We start from the raw sequence: 21,889 nt of genomic DNA, 5'->3' as shown, positions 1-21,889 counted from the left end.
TCTTACTAATAGTTTTTGGGATGTGAGATCCCATCTTAATCCTATGGCTAACATGAGTCAACCTCTCCTTTGGGCACTTCTTGAGGAAGCTCACGTCCTTAAGAATACTTGCAATCCTTCTCTTCAAATCAATAAAAGTACTTCGCTCGTTCCGCTCGGATGCCATTTTTAATTTGTTGTTGGTATGCTATTTTATGTTATCCATGAATAACATAAGAATAACAAAACCTGATATCACAGTAAAATTTGTTATTATGTATTTTGTTTGTTGTTCAACTCTACGCTGAATATGAGTAACATGGCAGTTACTCATAATATGTGTTGTTCCAGGTTAGGCCCGTTTTGTGTGAACGAAACACAAAATTGTGTTAAATGACTTTAGGCGTGTACGCTTGAGCGATGTGAACGGAGACAAAAAATCGTCATCTCTCTCGACGTCTCGATCGAGTTTCTCTACGATCACTCAAGTGCCCGTTGGAGGTGTTGGTTTGCGTGGGAGTTCTAGAAGATTTTGTCAAATCGACATTTGAATATTTGTTTTCAAAAGCATAGTGGGATCCATCCAGATCCATAAATTATGTAACGATTAGAGGGGGCGGGTGGGGGGTTGGGGGTTATGTGAAGTGTTGCGACCCATACAAAATTTTCAAAGGATTCATATAAAAAGTGTTACATAGGGAGGATGGGGGTTAAAAATCGAAATTTTTGGGTTACGTAATTAATGGATCTTCCCTAATCAGTTTGAAAATTTGATATTCAATCCATATAAAGATAATTCAAAGAAATTTTCAACAAATGATTCCAAACAAAACGATACTTACGCCGAGATTAAAAATTCACTAAATAATGTATGTACATGCAGTCTTCACTTATTATGAACAAAAATAGAAAAAATGCACTTTTCATTACTATAATTCACTGCTTTTAAAAACAAGTTCATCTACGTCGCCACTGAAAACCTGGGAGGGAGATTCAGATTCAAAAAATATGAATGTCAGTGCAGACCTAACTTTAGTTGTCATGAAACGTCACCGCAGACCTAGCTGAAAATGGTTAATAAATGGGGAGTATCGATACTGATCATTTGCTTGAAAACTATAAAAAGCAGAAAATTATATTGAACATTATCAATCTATATTTGAAACGACGGTTGTTGAACGTGTTGAACAATAAAAAATGCCTAATACAATCGAACTGTGAAACTCGTTTGAAAATGGTGTCCATTGTAAAGAGAAAAGGAGACGTCTAGGATACATCTTCTTGCAATTATTCCCTTTGCTTATCGCTTATTAATTCATTATTTGCATCGCTCGTTTCACGTTTTCAAAGTCAACCCAATCCGCAGCTACAGTAAAATTCATTTTCGTAATTTTAATCGTGAATAGTCGGATTTTGACGTTCGTCATCCGAATCTGGCATATATGGTGAAAGAATGGAAGAGAGATTTCGCTTTGCAACTTCCGTCTTTTCCCATCCGTTATGAAACAAGCTATTTCGAAATGCAAAAGAAAACAAAGACATTTGCCAACATGAATAATCAATCCTTGCCAACCACAGTAGCCGTTCGATGCCGTTCGATAACTGCTACGCATTCTAAACGTCAAACGGTTGTCAATTCGCGTCAGATGCAATAAAAGTGGATGTAAGGGCAGAAGTCATGAACAGCATAACAAAACATGATGTGGACTTGATTGATATAAGAGATAAAAGAACAGGCAACAATATCAAATATTTGCACCGAAATATCATTTAAATAACAAGATATGCTATGGATAAGAACAAACTAATGGCACATGAAATTGATCAATTATTACAAATAACATAACTTGATCCACACAGAACAGACGTTGAAGCTGCACTCGCCATGTTGTGATAACTTTTTACTGTTCATTTCGAAATAACTTTGGAATGTCGCCGTAATCCCTTGCATAATCAGCCCTAGCGTCATAAAAAAATGCCACTGTGCGCTAGTGTCGTTATGCATGCATGCCATCGTGTTGTCAAAATGAGATTGTGAGTTGCAATGTCGACGTCGACGGCGTTGCGGTTCGGTTTGTTTGTTTACACATGTTTTGCAAGAAATTTTGATCGAGCCTCCATGTTTGTTCTCTGTGCTTGATCTCCTCGTGATATTGTAGATATTGTCGTCTGATCTTTTATCTATTATATCAATCATGCCCATATCTCATTTTGTTATATTATCAACATGTGATATTATTGAGCTGTTTTCGTCTACTCGGGAATGTGCAGCGCAACGCAGCTGTCATTGAGTCTGACATCAGTTTGAAGTTTAGCGGTCCGATAACTGCAAAACTGTTGCAACTCTCGAATAGGACAAGGCCAAAGGTGCTGGTTGAAAGAGATGGCGCCACAACATTTGTAGTAAAATGAATTTTCTTGTATGGACAAATGGCCCGTTCTCACTAACTACGCATCACAGCGATATGTGACCTAGGTAGAAAAGCTACAAATATTTTTCTGATTTTTTATACCCTTATTGCATTTTGTAACTTTAAACAATAAATGAGATCTGATTACAGTTCCATACTAAACTCGAGCGGTTTACTACAAATTTCTTTATGACTGCTCTCCACCTAGAGTGTACAAAAGTAACATTCATAACTTACGCCATTCAACAACAGTTGTCACTGCTGTATATGCAAAATCACATTGATATAAATACGCAGCATCGCCACCTCTCGTCTGATAGTGTCAATATTGCAATTTCTACCAGCAGGTGTATTAGTGTTGTTGGAATGATTTGAAAGAGCCTCAAGCGGAATTTTAGCTAGAATGCCACTGGTCTCGTCCTATTGCAGTTAAATAACTTGCAGTTATCGAAAGTCTACTGAATTTCTTAACTTTCCTCAAAATTCTTCATATCCAATTTTAAAATTTTCTTATAAACCATCGATAGCGATTTAGACGTCGTTTCATGAAGAATTTTAAATTACTCAAAAATGAATCGCCTGCTTTGAGCGTAATTACAGCGGCACACTTGGAGTTAACTTTCTGAAATCAATATGGCGAAAGGCATCTAAGGTTCGATTTCTCAAAATTAAGCACCTTCATCGAAAAAATATTTGGTAGGCGTAGTAGCGGACACCTTCCTACATAACCAGTACCAAATAGTTTTTCATGAAAAGTTCCTAATTTTGAGAAAACCCGCGTTAGATGTCTTTCGCCATACAAATTTCTGGCGGTTAACTCATGCTGGCTATTTGCGCATATACGATAGCGCCTGGATGTGGAAGCGGTGAGTAGAAAATCAGCCACTGCCAATAATTCATTGCAAAGGATCTTTTCCAAAATATCGATACCGTTAAAACGGTTAAAACGATATGATTTTTTACCGTTATACTTTATCGGTATGTCAGAATGTTTGATAAGAACTTGAATTTTAGGTTCTTCAGAGGAACATCGAGAGTTATCTTTTATGCAGATTCTTATTTATTTATTTATTTGCTTAATTGTTTATCAAACCTGGAAGAAAGAATACTGTAGATCCTTTGCTCAGAGATCCTAATCATTAGACCACAATGTAGTTTTGGTTGGTAAGTATAGCTAAATTGCATTAACATTCTTTCCCATATGATTTTCATTCAAATATAATCAATATGTAGAAGAATTATTTTCCTTACCCCAAAACATCAATTACCGGCAATGTCCTGTGAAATGGTTCTTCATGACGACAAGGCTATCCTTTCATAATCAAAAAGTTAATGTCGTTTCATTCAATAAATTTTTATCTCAAAAATATAAACAAGATAACGGAGATGCACAAACGCCAAAATACCGATGATTCGATGAACAAAAAGGGATAAAGGTGTAGTGGGGATCATTTATGAAATTATTTGCCAAAATATATCATTGCATTGATTTCATACTTTACGTGAATTTAGATAACGATTCATTGAAATTTATATCATTATTAGGAATAGCTTAGTGTGAAAAAATATCGACAAAATTATTAAATTTTATATAAATGACTTTGAATGAGTCGAGATAGATGCTGAAAAGAGATTCGTATTTTATTCATACTGAGTTTAATCCGCCGCATTTTGTGATTCCTTCCATAGGGATGCGGAAAACGACCATCTTCCGGACACTTCTTAATTCAATACTCCGGGAGAGAGAGTTTCACGAGACACTTCATTTTTCAAATTCCCGCACTCGGAACGAGCGAATGAAACTTGAGAAAGTCACGCACCGGCTTCAATGAAATCAACGAAAACATCGAAGACACGCAAAACAAAAATTGGTCAGTCCGTGTGACGCTTGCTTTGGTATATTTTGCTCATCGATAATTTTCTTGCGTCATGACGTTTAATTTTATTGTTATTTCGTGTGTAGTATCTGGATCTCCCTCCCAGCTGAAAACTAGGGATCCTACATTCAGAGATATGCGAAAGCGGCCATCTTGAGCCAATCGAGCATTGAGAACTGTCAAAATCTGAGCCAAATGAACATTGTTATTGTTGCAGATCGAAAGGTATTGCGATTTTGGTGAAAAAGATTTTATGAAAAGTTTTATCGAATAAACAATTTGTTTTGCTTTCGTAAGTAAAAGTAGTCTAGTTGATGCCTTATATTGTGTTCATTCGTATTGCTCTTAAAATTTTAGCGAAAATGCACTGCTAGAGGATAGACAAAGTAATCAAAAAGTGTCTTTGAATGTAAAGTCATGTGCAAGCCTAAACATTTTTCACTGCGGCAAGTGTTGGCAGCGTTTGTTTACGAAAATAACAGCGTTGCTAAATCGTCTGGCAAAGTATTCGCACATCTCTTAATATAGGATCCCTACTGAAAACATCTCGGTTTCGGATTCAAGGTAAAACAAGGTATGATAACCTTTTAAATTGATGATCTAAACAGAACACTGTTCTATTCCTTTGCTTTTCAAAAACAGTACTCCGAATTTTCCTTATCTTTCTCACTCTCAAACCTCTCTCCGATCTGTCTCTTATGTTTCATGTATATTTCTCAACGTAGTGGACACTACAGAATTCTCATAGAAAACTCCGAAACCAGTGGATCCGATGATGCGAGATCCATCAGTGAAATATCTTTTGTTACAATTGACATGTTGGCATTTTTTAGCGAAAATAAAGGGAATAGGAATATTTCGAAGATGATCTGGTATTCTTTGAACAGCATGTTTAATGGTGGATTATAAACATTGAAGACAAAGATCTGACGATACATGTACTTGAGATAGACTCTCAGAAAGTATTTTGACGTAGGACTTACGTCTACTATACTATACTGGGTGTCATTTAGATTTTTGGATATCGAGAGCGTTACGCTGAAAGGGAAGATTTTGAACGTGACTAGCGCCTTTATCTTTCGATGGATTTTTAAGACTCGGACATTCTCCAGCAATTTGTATATTTCATTGAAACTTAAGTTTATTGACGATAAGCTATTGAATTTTCAATTCTTCAACCGTCTAAGACGAATTAAGTACTGTCCATTTGATTCCACCAGTTAATTTTCGTTATCTTTGCAGATACGTATTTCGACCACAACTGTGTGGTCGTCTTCAGTGTCTCGTACTTGACTCGACTTAAGTCGCGCATTTTTTCTCGTTCGTTCGTTGTGTTTACGTTCACAGCATGCAGTCGCCAGCAGGAGAATATGCATGAAAGAAAAGGACGCATTTTTTGTCATTCTATGCTTGATGATGGTCGAGTCATTTACTGTTTTGCCTTATTCCGGGCAAATGCGTACTTTTAAAGAAAGAGTCATCTTCTCTTTTGCTACATCCTGGGCAAATGCGTACTTTTAAAGAAGGCGTCATCTACTCTTTTGGCTTATTCCGGCAAATGCGTGCTTTTAAATAAGAAGTCATCTACTCTTTTGCCTTATTCTAGGTAAATACGTACTTCTAAAAACGGAAATCATATATTCCTACAATTATCCTTTTTTGTGCCAAACGGTCCATTGTATTTTATACATTTTTTCAAGGATTATGCCAAATGGCCTCGAGGTATCCAACAAATTATGCCAAATGGTCTTTATGCCAAATGGCCTTTTGACATTTAAATTAAATCGTTATGCCAAACGGCCTTATGCCATATGGGCTTCCCCCGATTTTTCTTGCGTTTTGCATTTCAATAGAGGTAATAAACTATAATGCTACGTTTTGACAAGGCAAGTGAATTGAACAACTCAGTTGAATTCAATTGACTTGCCAAAAGTTGAACATGTTCAACTTTCTTTTCGTTCAAGTGAATTGAATTAAGGTGTTTACACGTTCAGTTCGCGTTCGATTCAAGCGACTTGCTCAATTCACTTGCCTTGTCTAAACGTAGCATAAAGGAAGATTGTCGCTGCGGTTCCCTTTGTTCTCGTTCCCAAACCTGTTGGGTACACAACTGTCAAAACGTGCTGATTTTTCATCGATTACATTAAGGACACTCACGGAATCCAAATTTCAAAGTACTTGCGTTTTCAAGGGCACACCACTCGATACGGAAGTTACGCACAACTGTCATTTTTATTATTTCACGCATGATGCGACGCAGCATAGGCGAAATAGTAAAAATGAAAGTTGTGCCTTGCTTCCGTATTGAGTGGTGTGCCCTTGAAAATGCGAGTGCTTTGAAATTTGGATTCCGTGAGAAGTGTTCTTTTGCGTAAACTCAGTTCTTTTTTTACACGGGTGGGCTTTAGCGTTGATGAAACTATGGGTTAACCCTATGAAAAAAATAACAAAAAATCAAAGAAAATTCAGGTGGTATTTAATAAGCTGTGAAAAATCAGGTTAACCGGGAAGTTAAAGAATACCAACAGTGTATTGCGAATTGCAGCTGCAAATAGGGCTTATTACGGACTTCGTAACCAGCTTAAGTCCCGTAGTCTGCAAACGAATTCCGAACGAACACAATTCCGATCGATTTTGTTACAGCAACACCAATGTCACTGGGTTTCCCTGCCCTTCGGTTCAGAAAGGGGAATGGGCGCGTTCTGCCAGGTTGGTCGAGGCAGATTTCTATCGAGAACAAGTTTGATATGGACGTTCAAAAGTGCCTGAATGAAATATAAAGCTTGTGAGGATCGCTAGAAGGTGGGATGAAAGATCATTCGTCTATAATTTATTGTATGTAAAAGAAATTTATTAACAGCATAATATGTAGTTTAAAACGAAATTGTTATAAATTTTACAAATTATAAATCTACCTCGCGTACTTTGATGATCTTATTATCTGCACCCGTCGAACCATTCTGAACGGCCGTCGTGAGAATATCACCTTTGAATACCACTAACCCATGATTTCTCTTTTCTATTTTCATATATCAAATATTTAACAACACGAAAAAAAATTGAGAGGCGGTCCACAATAATTAAATGGATTTTCCACTCCCATGTTCCTTGGACTAAAACTGGCAAAAATGAATCGTAATTGCTGAGAAACAACACAGGTTATGTATAAATGAATAGGCACCTAATACACTACTATCGTCAAGGTAAGAAATTTTTTCCTTTTTTTTTAAAGCATATGTCTCAAACAATGTATTTAAACCCATCAACATGTCGGGACGGCACGTAAGACGAAGTGACATTGTACGAAACATTCTGCATAACTATGACTAAGGGATATTGAATATGTTTACATCTTTCGAATCAATATAACAGTATCTCAGTGGACAACATGATCCTTGTACGGTTCATGAAATACGTGTATGTTTATTACGTAGAAAACATTAACTGACTAAAACAGACAACTTCATTCACCTATATTTATTGAAATAAAATGACAAGATGACATCAAGCAGATAAATCTACATACTTAAGACTGAGAAAATCGGAAAGAATAGATATCAATCAAACTTGTAAATATAATAGCTTTTGAACCAGTTCAACAGTGTCTACATATATGGACAACATGATCCTTGTACGACTGGAGAATTGCTTCAAAAGTAATAAGCTTGTCTTTTTTATGTACCGAAGATTGAATACTATCTTATGTCTAATAAAAAAACTCTCGATTCAGTTTTTTTGATGAAGTATTGGGCAACATGCAGCATGCGAGTCGAAAAAACTGCTTCGGTAGATTTTGACCACCCATAATAACAATAGACATCTACACTGTCGTTCTACGCATAATTGTCCCATGTACATAGGAAATCCCAGCAAACATGGGACAAATATGCGTATAACGGCAGTACATTACATTAAAAAAATGACAACATGTTTTGACATTGACAATAAAATGACAAAACTGACTTAAGAAATCTTACGAAGTTTGTTACGAATAGACTCATTGACTATATATTACGGAGAAAAAGAAAAATTTGGATAGCTCCGCGGAAATAACGCGCAGGCAGAAATCCCCGCATAGAACAAATCACACATAGTGTGCGTTGAATTGAGTGTAAACCAGGCTTTAATAAAGTTTAAAAAAAAAAAAAAAAAAAAAAAATGTAAACCAGGCTACTGACATCCTATTGTTTAGCCCATCGCCAGATCGTAGCCAGGATGTCCTGGGCTATAATTTTTTTTTTCATACTGCGTTTCAATGATGACAGCGGTCTATGTCTATTGATGATGATGACACCGCGCTTGTCACTGGGTTGGTGTAAACATAACAACAGCTGAGGTCCAATTATTTGATGTACACAGTCATGGAAAGATTTAACAATATCATTACCTGGCCGAGGAAGCAACTAACCCGAAACGCATTGGGCTTTGCTTTTGAGGTGCTGTTGTACGCTGTAGTTGAATTTACGCGGGAGAGACTCCAGTTCGTATCGGTTGGTTTTACATGCAGCTTACTGGACCTCCCACCTCTTACCGAGGCCTTACAGGTCCCACCCAACACCAACATTTGGGCTAGCGTATTTTAAGCTGCACTCGGTCGCTTTAGTATATAGATCCTACTTGTGGATGCATGTAGGTTTTGAAAAAAGTTGATCATAGCTCATTTTCAAACCCAATCCCACCCCAAACAATCCCCACACTTGCAATCAACCAGAGGACGGTTCGTTAAGCTTTTGGACATTCCTACTACCCCCTAAAACTCGCAAGCTTTAAATATGTGTAACTTTAAATATAACTGAATTTCTCTTATCTATTCGGTAAGGCATCGCTTTTTGTGCCGTAAAATATTCTTATTTTGGAATTGTTCGTTTCGCGCCGAACGATTCAGGACGAAATGTCATAAATATAAATATAAACAAAACATTGCGAATTTCACAATAGCTGCCTTTGATCATTTACCAGCGGAATATTGATTGGAGGCGCTTTGAATTTTCCTGGATTCCAAATTTTTCTTGCAATGCGTAATAACATGAACGTAAATCTCTCCGATTCAGTTGCAACAGCGTCTTCTTGGACGACATGTTCCGTGTACGGCTGGCAAACTGCTTTGAAAGGAATTATGCAACGAGATCATCAAAGGCCTGGCGCAGAGGTTTCTACTCTATTCAGAGTCCCGCCAGTAAACCTCTATTGGCATTTCAGAATATCACCTTTTTCCGCTCTGGAGCTTAGAGATTCATGTCGTCGGCTACTCCATTGACTCCATCCAAAAACTGCAAAAGGTGGGGCATCCAAGCAAATTATAGTCGTTCCATACTCTTCCGACCATCACTCATAAGTATCAACAAGAAGGAGAGGGATCCTTGATTCTGCAGTCGTTGAGCAATGCCAAAACGCCAATACCAAACGCTTAAATGATCCTTCAACTTTGTGTAACAAAGCATGGAATGGAAAAATTAATAGCGGGCTTGGTAGTCATATGGCTACTGCTTCTGCCTCATACGCAGGAGGTCGTGGGTTCAATCCCAGGTCCGTTCCATTCTCCTACTCTGTATCTTTCTCTTTATTTCTCATGTTCTAGCAATCGCTAGAACTGGAAATGGACTTCCATACCGTTTCCATTACTATTCCTATACCTTCAACTTGAGTATTCTATCAGTAATCTGATAGAATTGGAAATGAACTATAGAGCTCGTTTCCTACATCCAATTAGAAATTCCATCAGTTACCTTCTCCTATCTATCACATTGGCAGCGCGTTAACCAAGACGGACCACTGCCTCTCCAACCTAACCCAGAAATTCCAAGAAATTCCGCATGAACTCGTGGCAAGTGCAGAGGTATATTCGGCTTGCAGTGGGCGAGTGATTGCATCATCATTTCCTCCCCCTTCCCTATATTGACTTGCATTCTGACGTGGCAGGCGCCAGTATGACCTAACAAATGAGATCACCAGTACTTGTACATTGAAGATGTGTGCTAGTCCCAAGCAAACATCTGTTGGTTCCCTGTGCAAGAACAGCTGATCTGATCATAATGGAGTAGCAACTACGAGCAGTCAATCAAGCTCAAGCTCAAGCTCAGAGCATGGAATGGAAAAATTAATAAATTGTACTGCTACAAGTGCATGTTTGCAATTTTCCAGGAAACGTTCGGTTACAAATAAATGTTTTTTTTTTAACACACAAACTTTCAAATAATTACTTTCATTTCGATTCAGCATTTAATTCATCTTAAATATCTAAATAAATCTCTATACACTATACAATCATTTCCTAGTTTACTAAATATTTGCTCGTTTTCCGTTATATAGCGTTTCTTCAACGGGAAATCTTCATTGCGTGTTTCCGCCGGTTCGCGGAGAAATCGCCATTTTCAGTATCAGTATCTTTTGTTTCTGTTTCTAATGGTTTACGCTCTCTTCAATTTTTGCTTCTCTAAGATCACTTGAGTGTTTTGTTTCTTTAATTTTATTCTTCTCATATTCAGACTCCAAATATACGCATTCACTTGATAAGTTCTGCATGGAAACAAAAAAAAACATTGCTGAAGTGTAACGACAATAGTCTACCACTGCGAACCCCCAGCAGCTTGGAGGCAGCAATTCTGATAAATTTACATATTGTCACAATCGATTAGGTTTTCGATAACAAAATCGATTTCTTTATTACAGTTAACTCGATCTTACAAATATTACGCATTGTTATGACGGTTACTTATTACTCTTGAAAGAGTAACAAGTGCTGCTTTAAAATAGAAAGGATTGACTAAATTCTACCGGCAAAAACTCTTTACAATTACTAGCTCTATGGTACATAAAGTTTATATCCAATGGTTTCGACCTACCAAGCTTTTCCGCCAGTCGCTTTCATATGATATATAGCGGAACCTCATTTTCCAAATTCGATTACACAATACAGAGCACGGGAAATGCTCCCGCCATTCAGTCACTAGCTTGGTATACGACACCGTCTAAAACCAAAGTAAAAACCAGATAACAGACAACCGGAGTCTAATCCGGGCGGTAGATCGGCGTTTTGGGTATAAACTCTATTAGCAGGACGTACTCCATCATCGAGTTGGAGTCGCACTGCTGCTTGCTGAGCCGCCAATGCAGGCCAAGTTTATGGTACAAATGGCTGTTCTCCCACTCAAGTAGTTTGTTCAACGTGTGCTGAGTCTAAAAGAAGAAGAAATACCGTTACACAATCAGAGCATCCCAAATCCGGCGGAATGAAAACCTAGAATCGAACCACTTACCCTCTTACTTAAACATATCACAGGCCATAGGGAACAACCGAGGGTGCAGCAGCAGCAAACACAACCACAAAACAGCCACTTCACGTTGACCGGAAGTGTCTTCTTGAGGACCGCGTTGATCCGCAGGATGGTGGCTTTGAATTCTTCGGGGGCAACGCGCGAAACCAAACCGGCTGGAAACTGCACGTTGAAGCGATTGCTCAGACCGAACCTGGAACGAGAAGATGGGGAAGATATTGGAACATTAGTTTTGGTGATCAGAATTTTAATGTGATTCTTTTATATTGGTAGTTTAAAAATAGATAACAATATCAGTTTATTGAGATTCTATGGTTCCAGTAAGTCTTGCGAGCGAATGAGACAGGACAGGTCAATTCTAGGCATATCAACTGAGCATTGTGCGATTCCTACCTCGAATAAGCCACCTACTCAAGATCCAAATGTGCCACGAAAGATTTAGAATTGTAAAAAATGCATCTTTAATTAGACAATAAGGCGCATCAGGAACGTACAGTCACGAGAAGAATATTGGCCATAAACAAATCAGTTTCGGTTGAACATTATTAAGGTTTTTTTTAAGGGGACGAATATGAGTTCTCTTGCCCAATGGAAAAAGTACCACACTCCCTCCCTCCTTGGAATGTTTAAACACATTCCATTTTAATTTAATTTTTATTTTCAAAATTATTATTTAAAATGCCGAAATATATGAGTGAAACTGACATGCGTTTATTAGTCACCTAATTATACGTGAATAAATACATTACAGTATCAGCGCTTACTATGATGCATCGGGTGTTCTTGCACGTGGCATAATTATTCTGTCAGTTTCTGTGCTCGTGTTTAATGTTGAAAATGTCGGTCCTTGAATATCTCAAAATTTATGGTGATAGCGGTGATAGTTCTGACGAGGAAGGTAATGAGATGGACGAGGACAGCACGGTGCATTACGACTTTGCACGCTCGGAAGATGATTTTGCGGGATTTGGCAATGACAACGATGATTTATTCCCAACTAAAGATTTTCCCAACCCTTGGGTGAGTTAAGTGAAATCTCTAGAAGAATTATCAGTGAGCAGTGCAACTGATTCGGATGGCAGCTATACGGCCGTTGATGAATGTGCTAAGAAGCGAAAAACTTCCAAAAGAGAGCAACGTGCGAGAAGCATTGCAAAAAAGCGCCGCATTTCACACCAAGTAAGGCTTGTCGGTTGCGAATGTTACTAAAATTCAACATTGAAAAAATGGGACATACGGATACTATTGCCACCGAAATTTGTTCGACATGTTCAAGTCATAACGAACATAAGCGCATTGCCGAAATGTGTCGCGTTGCGTACCGTTCAGATGGGGAGACAGCATTGCCAGATACTTTGGTTTTGGCTGTAGATCTCCAAAAGATTAATTGCATGATTCTTAATTCAAATTTGGTCACATCCTAAACTTAAAAACTTTATTTTGCTGAACCACTAGGTCATAAGGTTACCAAGAATCGAAGGTCTGAAAAGCATCATATTTTCGCAACGGCTCCTGGCGTTCAATCAAACCTGTGCTCCCGCAGTGAAATATACAAAGTCGTTTCCGGTTGTGGCTTGTACATGGGACGAATCTACCGCGGGTCGTTCTACAAATGACATTACCAGCACGTTCCAAAAGGTAATTTTGCATTATAGTAAAATGAAGAAGATCACTTTCTGGATGGATAACTGCGCGGCACAAAATAAAAACTGGAACTTGCTTTTGCATTTGATACTTCTGGTAAATTGTAAGGAAGTTGAAGTGCAGGAAATTACTTTAAAATATTTTGAGACGGGACACACCTTCATGGCTGCTGATAGCTATCACGCAGCTGTCGAGAAGAAAATAAAAACTAAAGCACCGGTAACGATCGACGATTTCAAGGATGTGTTGGAATGTGCAGAGAAAAATGTAAATGCACCATCAGGATTTTTTTGAAACACGGCTGCAGATATCTCAGTACGCACTCAAGAATATCCATCCTCGGCCTTATATGGACAAAATGAAGCAAGTTGTAATCCAGAAAGGAAGCTACGCTTTGAAGTACGGCGAATCGTTGAACATGGGTGCTGTGTTGGACAGTGTTATGCTATTCACTAAGAAACAACTTAAAGTGGTGTCGTCTACACTGCCCATGATCGCATATTTGTAACACTCGCATTTTTGTGCATTTTGTAAAAAGCCTGTGAATCGTTCAGAAAGCTCAATTTACTGCATCCAATCCCACAAGAATAAAATAGGCTTTACTATCTTGCTTATCAGTGGTAAGCTGGAAATGATTGAGTTTGTGGGGAGGATTGACAAACGGTTTACAAAATCAACCAAAATGCAAATGTTACAAATATGCGATCATGGGCAGTACAGGTTTCGATCTGTTTCAAGATTTACATTTTAAACTGCTTCCGCGAGGGATCGAGTTAAAGCGTAAAACAGCATTATTAAAGGTAATTCTCCCAGTAATTGAAGAGGACCAAAAAGAGTATTGGAAAACTCTGGCAGAGAAGGAGACGTCTGATACCGATGAGGACAAATGAATAATTATTGAATTTCTTCAAAAATCTTTTATGTAAATGAATCAAATAAACTTGGACAAATATACGTTGTTCTTCGTTTATGATTTGCCTTGACGTTGTCTTATTCTGTGTGACCGAAATAAGGAAATTTCATCATATACTTCTGTGAGACTGTTATGCATTTATTTTGAACAGGTCGACAAGAATTTTTTTTTTAATTTGCGGAACATTTTTTTTTTTTATTTTGATGACACTGATAAAGAAGAAGCGATTTATATTCGGTTGGTTGGTTGGCCAAGAATGGTTCTGAATGTACAGCTTAGTTAGGATTGTTTGGACGTCGACTTCATCTCAGTGGGATCAAGAATTGGCCACGTGGTAACCGCCGGACATAATTCCTCGGTGGATTGGTTCGTTCGGTAGGATGCTACTCAACTGGAGTCCATGAGAAGCTTTGTGTAAACTATTCAGAAGCTGGTCAACGGAGGATGGTGTACCAACGTCGGATGGAAGGCCATTTGTACGGACAATGGATTGTACAAGGAATTGTTCTGGCAAGGAGGAGCTTAGGACGAGAGACTCAGTAGCCTGCCGTGGAGTGAGAGAGGACTAAAGAATTTGATTTTCTTTATGAGGAGGCCCCTTATCTCCAACACATGGGTCACCTGAATGTCTTATATGTAGGAAGCAAGTCTGCAGCCATGTTATGGATGGACCTATGGGTGCAGGATGGCGGCGGTTTATACACCGGACCGGTACACGGTTCAGGAGATCGTACACACACCCTTTGAAGGCCTTTCCATAGCTAATTAGCAATTCTATTGGCATTTCCTCAGTTATTAATTGAAGGCTTTTCTATGCCCGCCATTGCTTGAATCAAATTCCTAAATTCATTTAGTACTAGCTGTTTCTACCCGGCCTTGCCCGGAGCTACAAGGTTGATTCCGTAGTTGCTGAAACAATTGGAAAATGATGAAAGCGGCAGGTCATTTCAGGAAAAGGGTAGCGATCCTATATTAAGAGATGGACGAATACTTTTCCAGACGATTTAGCAACGCGGGTAATTTTGTAAACAAACGCTGACAGCACTTGCTGTAGCGTAAAATGTTGTAGCTTGTGCATGACTTTGCAATAGATGACACTTTTCGATTATGTTGTCTATCCTCCAACCAGAGATGCATCTGAACACGAGAACGCGTGTTCGTGTTCAAAACGTTCTGAACACTGCACACTGTTCAAGAGCACGGTATACAGAAAACAAGGTAGGCTCGTTAGAAAAATGACACTTCGAATGTGACGCATATTTTATCGCCACATGTTGGAGTACAAAAGTAAGCATGCTGCGACCGTAGAGCATCGTCTCGGTCCAGCTTGTGCGAAGATAGCAGTGACGTCACATGTTTACATTCAAACTGATTGTTTACATACGTGATGAGCCTGCCTTGTTTTTTGTATGCCGTGGTTCAAGAGCACTGACCTAACTTAGCAACTTGTATCCTAGGAAAACAAATTCAAGCGACGGCATGCTACGCATTTTTCGGCTTGTAATGGAACACGTGGGCATCTAACGGATAGAAATCAAGCATGCTCGTATATTTTTGCATAGTTCCAAATCTAAGAAATCTTAGTTACCATGATCGTTTTACTTGCGTACCAACCCAGTGCACACTGAACTGTGTTCAGAGTTCAAAACTTAGAACACCAAGGCACGCTCTTGGCTCATGTTTTGTTCAGGATGCATCTCTGCCTCCAACCATGCGTTATCGCTAAAATAAAAGTGCAGTACAAAATAACAAAACACAATGCATAAACTACAGACTATTTCTACTTGCAAAAGAAAACAAATTGTTTATTACATAAAACTTTTTGAAAAATCTTTTCCTTCCAATCGCAATACATTTCACTCTGCAACAATAACGATGCTCATTTGGCTTAGATTTTAACAGTTCTCAATACTCGATTATTGGCTCAAGATGGTCGCTTTCGCATATCTCTGAATGTAAGATCCCTAGATAAGAGCACAACTATATCATCCAGTAATAAAAAAGATGGATGCCTATGCCTATGATGGTCGTCCATCGTCCCCTTGCACACCGGCCGCACGTTCATCTTCCTCTATTGCACACAACCAGCAAGTGCGGGGTCTATCCCGGTGCCGACATCAGTTTCGCTTCCGACATACGCCTTACATGCCGTATTTTATCAGCCTGCCGAAGTCTGCATTTTAGTACACTTCGTAAAACTCGTGATTCATGCGTCTGCACCATTCGCCATTTTCCACCACACGCCAAGTTTATTTTCCGCTCAAACACTCCGAGAATTCGATGATCTGCATCTTTTAACGTCCATGCTTCATGGTCATACAGGGCAACTGAACAAATCATCGATGTGCACAGAGTTAGTTTTGTCCGTGTCTGTAAGCTGCGAGACGTAGAAAGTCCTACTTGCAGCCGCAACACGTCTCTCACCTCCCGGCCAGCGTCATTATCACATGTAACGAGTGTTCCAAGATATATGAATTAGTCGACAACCATAAATCGCAACCCATCCGTCTCCACCTCGGGACCAACACGGTTTGAACTTCCACGTTCCCTGCCAGCCACCAGGCACCTTGTTTTGACAGAGTTGATGATCAGTCCTATTCTTTCAGTCTCCCGTTTAAAAGGCACGAAAGTCTCTTTCACTGGTCTTCTAAAGTCATCCGCAAAACCGTAAGCACGTAAGACTTGTTGATAATGGTTCCGTTTTTTGCACACCAGATCTTTGAAATGCACCTTCCAGAGCTATGTTGAATGGCAGGTTAAAGAGCACATCGCCCTGCTTTATTCCATCTATCATCACAATCGAATCGAATGTCTCACCAGATATTCTGACGCTCGATTTGGATCCATCCGGCGTAGTACGAATCATCCTAATAAGCCATGCTCGTTCCGTTTCGCTGGCTTAAAATCCACAAACAGATGATGAGTCCGCAAGTTGTACTCCCGGTATTTAGCAAGGATTTGTAGCAGAGTAAGCATCTGGTCCGTTGTTGATCTTCCTTCTCGAAAACCGCTTTTATATTCCCAGCAAAGGTCTCCGCAAATGGACCCAGTCTGCTAAACATAATTCTGGAGATTATCTTTTAGGCGATATTGATGAGTGTAATCCAGCTCGAAGGCATTTCTTCTTTCACCCAAATCATTTCAATTCAATCACTCGGTAGATTTTTTCAACTTTTAGAAGCTTGACCGGGATTCCGTCCTTTCCAGCGGCCTTACCGTTAGCTCTCGAATAACCTTTCTCACTTCGTTTAAGCGTTGGTGGCTCCACTGTTTGTCCATCATCCTTATAGCCTATTCAGATTGGGCTATTTATGACTTTGTTAAGTGAGAGGGTATCCAATTATTACGAGGTGTTCAGACTGCAGCAAGATAATATATCTTTACGTTTCCATGTTTCCTTATTTGCACGCTAATACAGGGTTGAATTCAAGGAGAGTTTTAAAATTTAATTTGCGAAATCAAGAATTTGTGTGGCGAGACTCTAACATTTTTTTCTTAACAAAGTTTTTAAGAAAAAAATATAAAAAATATGAAAAGGGATTTTCGAAGAATATTTGAAGCTCTCATTAAGGATAATGAGCGAAGCTACATTCATTAGTTGGGTGCGCCGTTCTTCGGGGAATCAGACTATTCCTCAATTTATTTTTAAGTTTAAAAAGTATTTTGATTCAGTACTATGATCAAAAGGAGATTTGATAGAAAAATTTAGATACTTTTGGCAATTCTCACAAATAAATAAAAACCCAACTTAATTCACCGAGTAGTGATACTGCCTTTCTCGCATTTAGCCAAGACACCAACCTTATATGGCAAATATGCTTAGATGTACCATTTTCTTTATAACTTTTAAACGCAACGGTCGATCGTTTTAAAATTCAATAGTGATCAACTAGCCTTTGCCCCCTGTCGAATGAAACTTGTTGCGAGGAAATCGGTTAAGTATTACTATATGAAAAGTTGTCTAATGTTTTTCTTAGCTTTTGTGCACACACATACACACACATACACACGGACAGACAGACATTTGTTCAGCTCGTCGAGCTGAGTCGAATGGTATATAACACTATGGGTCTCCGAAGCTTCTATAAAAAGTTCGTTTTCGGAGTGAAATGATAGCCTTTCGGTACAACTTTGTTGTACGAGAAAGGCAAAAAGGACGATTGGACCAATTTTCAAGAAATATTATCGAACTAAAATGTATTTCCACCAGTATCTCCATGTATGAAGGGCAACTCAGCAATTTAATTTTTTTTCAAAAATGGAAACTGAACCATTGCGTTCTACTCGACAATCAATGATACAGTTTCTAACAAAATCGAATCGTGTGAATGTGATATAATTTAAACTGGTTGGAATTTTGGATGAATTAATGCATTACCAATCCATGTTTGATTTAAGGTTATTCTACTTTATATATACATCCCATTCAAATCGTACAGTTGTCCCACGTGAAAAATGTTGAAATCCAAAGTATATTAAGCCATTCAAGGAGCAGAATTGAAACAATTTATGAAATCATGTTTATTCATCAAATATATTCGTTTTACAACCATTCCTACGTTTTAAATTGTCTTCCGCATTGGCCCTTGAACTTTGAAAATTTATTCGATTTGTTCTATTAAATCTAGGTTTAAGTTAAATACTTCATGTTAATCCTAGAGAGCATCTGTTTTTTAAACAATTCATGTTGAATAAGTGGAGATTAAATAATTATCATCATTATTTTTCATCATATAAAATGCTTTCCACAAAACCATCACAATCCGAGTTATTCTCCAGCGCTCAGAAGATTTCCATCTAACATGCATTCGACCCTGCTGCGACAGAAAGAGCACACTGAAAATAATCTACACGCTTGTTCAATGTTCTTTTCAACGTAGATTTAACGTGTTCCATTACCCGCTTTATTCACCAATATTCCACATTAATTTCAATGTTTTTTCTCACGTGTATCTAACGTGTCTCATTATTTTTAATTTTGACTAGCGATCCACGTTAAACTTATCGTAAATTTATTTGAATCGATACCACTTGCAGATCCTGTTCAATATAACGTGTTTTGAACATTATTTTCTATCGGTTTAGTATATTGACCTCTTTTGTAAAATAAGAAAAGGAAAACTTTGCTGCGCTGTCATACATTATCAGAATTTGTGAAAATCGTGAAAGCTCAACGAAAATTAACCAGAGAGGAGCGTCAACGCAAACTATTTTATTAAAAAGGTAAGCTAATTGGCAGACTTTTTCTTGAATTATTAATAAAATATTATCAAATTCACAGGTATATAAGTATATCTAAAACGAGTGACCAGCCATTCGTATAACCAGCACGATCTCGAGGATAATGGAAGTTTTTGTAAATCAAGGATGGCATCCGTTCGTGATGTAAACTGTGTCTTATAAATTAAACAAGTATTTGAAGGTATCCTTCCGCAATATGTAAAACAAATAAAGAAAAGTAAAAAATGTGTCAACAAGCGAAATTTAAAATGTGTTTTATTCATATTCGCACATTCATACATTTCGGAGCTGGTAAAAAAACAATAGCGCTATTCCAGCCGTTTCCTGAAAAAAAAACATAAAGATTTAACGTGTTTCTCATTTCTGTTCTTTATGTTCTTCAAATGCATCGAACGTTTTGTTTTTTGACATTTGGAACTGGAATTACACGTTATTGTCTTATGGCAAGCAACTAGTGAAAATTCATGTGTGAAACCAGTAGGGTGGTCGTGTATAATATTTTCAGTGCATGACTGTCAACTACGAAACGAAATGAAAACAGAGCGAATTTTCTCTCTGGCAAAGAGAGCGTGACGCTTGTCAGTTTTGTTTTGTTGAATTTCTCCCTGCATCCAGGGATTGAACTTATCATTTCATTATCATTTAGTATTCAGCCAATAACTCATTTCAGAGGCGGAATTCCGAAAAGTGTTGTATGGCGGACTTCTAGCGCTGATTCCCCTCTACAACTTTGTTTAAGGGTATATTGCTCTATTTCTAATATTAACAGCGTGAAACGCTAGGAACACTCAATATACTAAATGATAATAAGTGTTATTATCATTTAGTATATAAAATGATACTAGCGTTTCCTGCAGTGAATATTAGACAAAGAGCAATGTACCCTTAGGCAAAGCTGTAGAGGGGAATCAGCGCTAGAAGTCCGCCATACAACACTTTTCGCAATTTCGCCTCTGAAATGAGTTATTGCCTGAATACTAAATGATAATGAAATGATAAGTTTAATCCCTGCCTGCATCCCAGTTAGAACGAAAGCCCTCTCGTAATAATTGTTCGTAATAAATTCTTTATGACTCTTTTTAGCGGGTATCTTTTGACAGCGCAAAATGTATGGAATATTACGTAAATAATGACATCATAAAGCGTATTTACCCTGAAACGCCAATTATTATGTCATTAATGGCGTAATCTGAATAGGCTATTAATCCTAATTCTGTTTATGCCCTCTCTGTCCGATTGTCCATTCAACAATAACCCAAAGTGCTCCTTCCACCTAGCAGGCACCCCTGCTCGGTCGGTCAACAGATTTCCGGAGCTGTCGTTGTCATATTATCTACCCGATCAACCAAGTCCTGAACGATTTATACGTGCATTGCTAAACATCCCTGCAAATAATATTGAGTCGATAGGATTTCACTCATTAATTTTACAAGCTACAGTGGACACTCCATGGGTCGATGTTCTAAGGGTCTGTCTCATTTGGAGAATCAAACTTAAAAGTGACAGTTCGAAAATTAAAAAATCACCCCGTTATAAGAATGGCTGGTGCTACCCTGCAATTCCAATAGGACATCGATGGAAAATGATTCGATATCTGTCAAAAGTAATCTTGCTCTGCGAGCAGGGTTATTCGATAATTATTGAAATGTCACTTTTAAGTTTAATTTCAGTTTAATTATCCAATTGAGACAGACCCTAAGACTCAAGATGTCAAATTGTGGAAGCATGTGGTTCCATCAGTGGCGTCGCGTAACCTCACTTTTTACCTGTGCACTGATACAAAAAATGAAAATTTGGATATTTCTAAAGCCCGAATGGATCAGAGTCGTTTAAACTAGTCGAAATCTAGTTATTTTATACATTTTCGCACGAAAATTCCTTAAATTTAAGTCCAGTTCACAGGTAGATTGAGGTTAGGGAAACGCCACTGGGTTCCATACAAAAATATGTTTTCGGTTACTCTACCTTCGTGCGCCGCTACAATACAAAACCAAGCTGAAGATGGCTGGGTTCTAACCTAAGCTTTGCTTAGAAACCTCAATGTTGTGGAAGGGCTAAATGAACATTATGTGGCGAGGCAGCAAAGGCCCAGTGAGGAATTTAATGCCAATAAGAAGAAGAAGAAGTTACTCTGATGGTTTTTTCGAACCATTTTTCAAGGAACTTCTGTTCATAGTTCTGAACTTCTAAACGCAATGGTTCTACGCTCAGCAAAAAAAAAACGTGGCTTTATCGAATGGACATTGCTCGACACAAACAGCTCCTTAAGTCCTTACTCGTCGTGCATCTTGTGTATATTGTTCAAGCGGTGTATACCGATTTTAAAAGACCTGATCGATCTGGAAGATATCGTCGGCTGAAGCCGAGAACGTTTTGGAGTATCTTGAACATCTCGTATGCAAGAAAATTGGGTTTACATGATGCGCTTATTATTTTTGAACCGGTTTGGGTATATACTAACGATGATTGCAGAAGCTTTGGTTGATCTGGTAGATAACGTGGGCTGCACTCGAGAATCTTTTGGAGTACCTTGAACATCTCGTTTTCCTG

The 21,889-nt window shown here is 38.3% G+C and overlaps 1 protein-coding gene across 8 annotated transcripts in view; it reads right to left on the bottom strand.

Moving 5' to 3' along the window:
* LOC134223557 (cysteine-rich hydrophobic domain-containing protein 2) overlaps positions 1–21,889 on the bottom strand; it is a 100,586-nt gene that overhangs the window by 38,772 nt on the left and 39,925 nt on the right. For 5 of the 8 annotated variants that reach the window (XM_062702743.1, XM_062702739.1, XM_062702742.1 and 2 more), the window contains 2 exons: positions 11,524–11,734; positions 10,454–11,443 (listed from right to left, as the gene is read on the bottom strand). The exons of 2 other annotated variants lie outside the window; for them this stretch is intronic. In XM_062702743.1, coding sequence (XP_062558727.1) covers positions 11,276–11,443; positions 11,524–11,734 — 379 coding nt within the window. In that variant the 3' untranslated portion in view covers positions 10,454–11,275. Of the gene's footprint in view, positions 1–821; positions 960–4,811; positions 4,908–10,453; positions 11,444–11,523; positions 11,735–21,889 lie in introns of those variants that run through there. One more of the 8 variants, XM_062702734.1, reaches the window with a different exon arrangement.

The sequence above is a fragment of the Armigeres subalbatus genome, chromosome 3 (assembly GCF_024139115.2).
Source record: "Armigeres subalbatus isolate Guangzhou_Male chromosome 3, GZ_Asu_2, whole genome shotgun sequence".
Lineage (NCBI taxonomy): Eukaryota > Metazoa > Arthropoda > Insecta > Diptera > Culicidae > Armigeres > Armigeres subalbatus.
The sequence above is the reverse complement of the archived record's forward strand: the minus strand, read 5'-3'. Positions and strand labels throughout refer to the sequence as shown.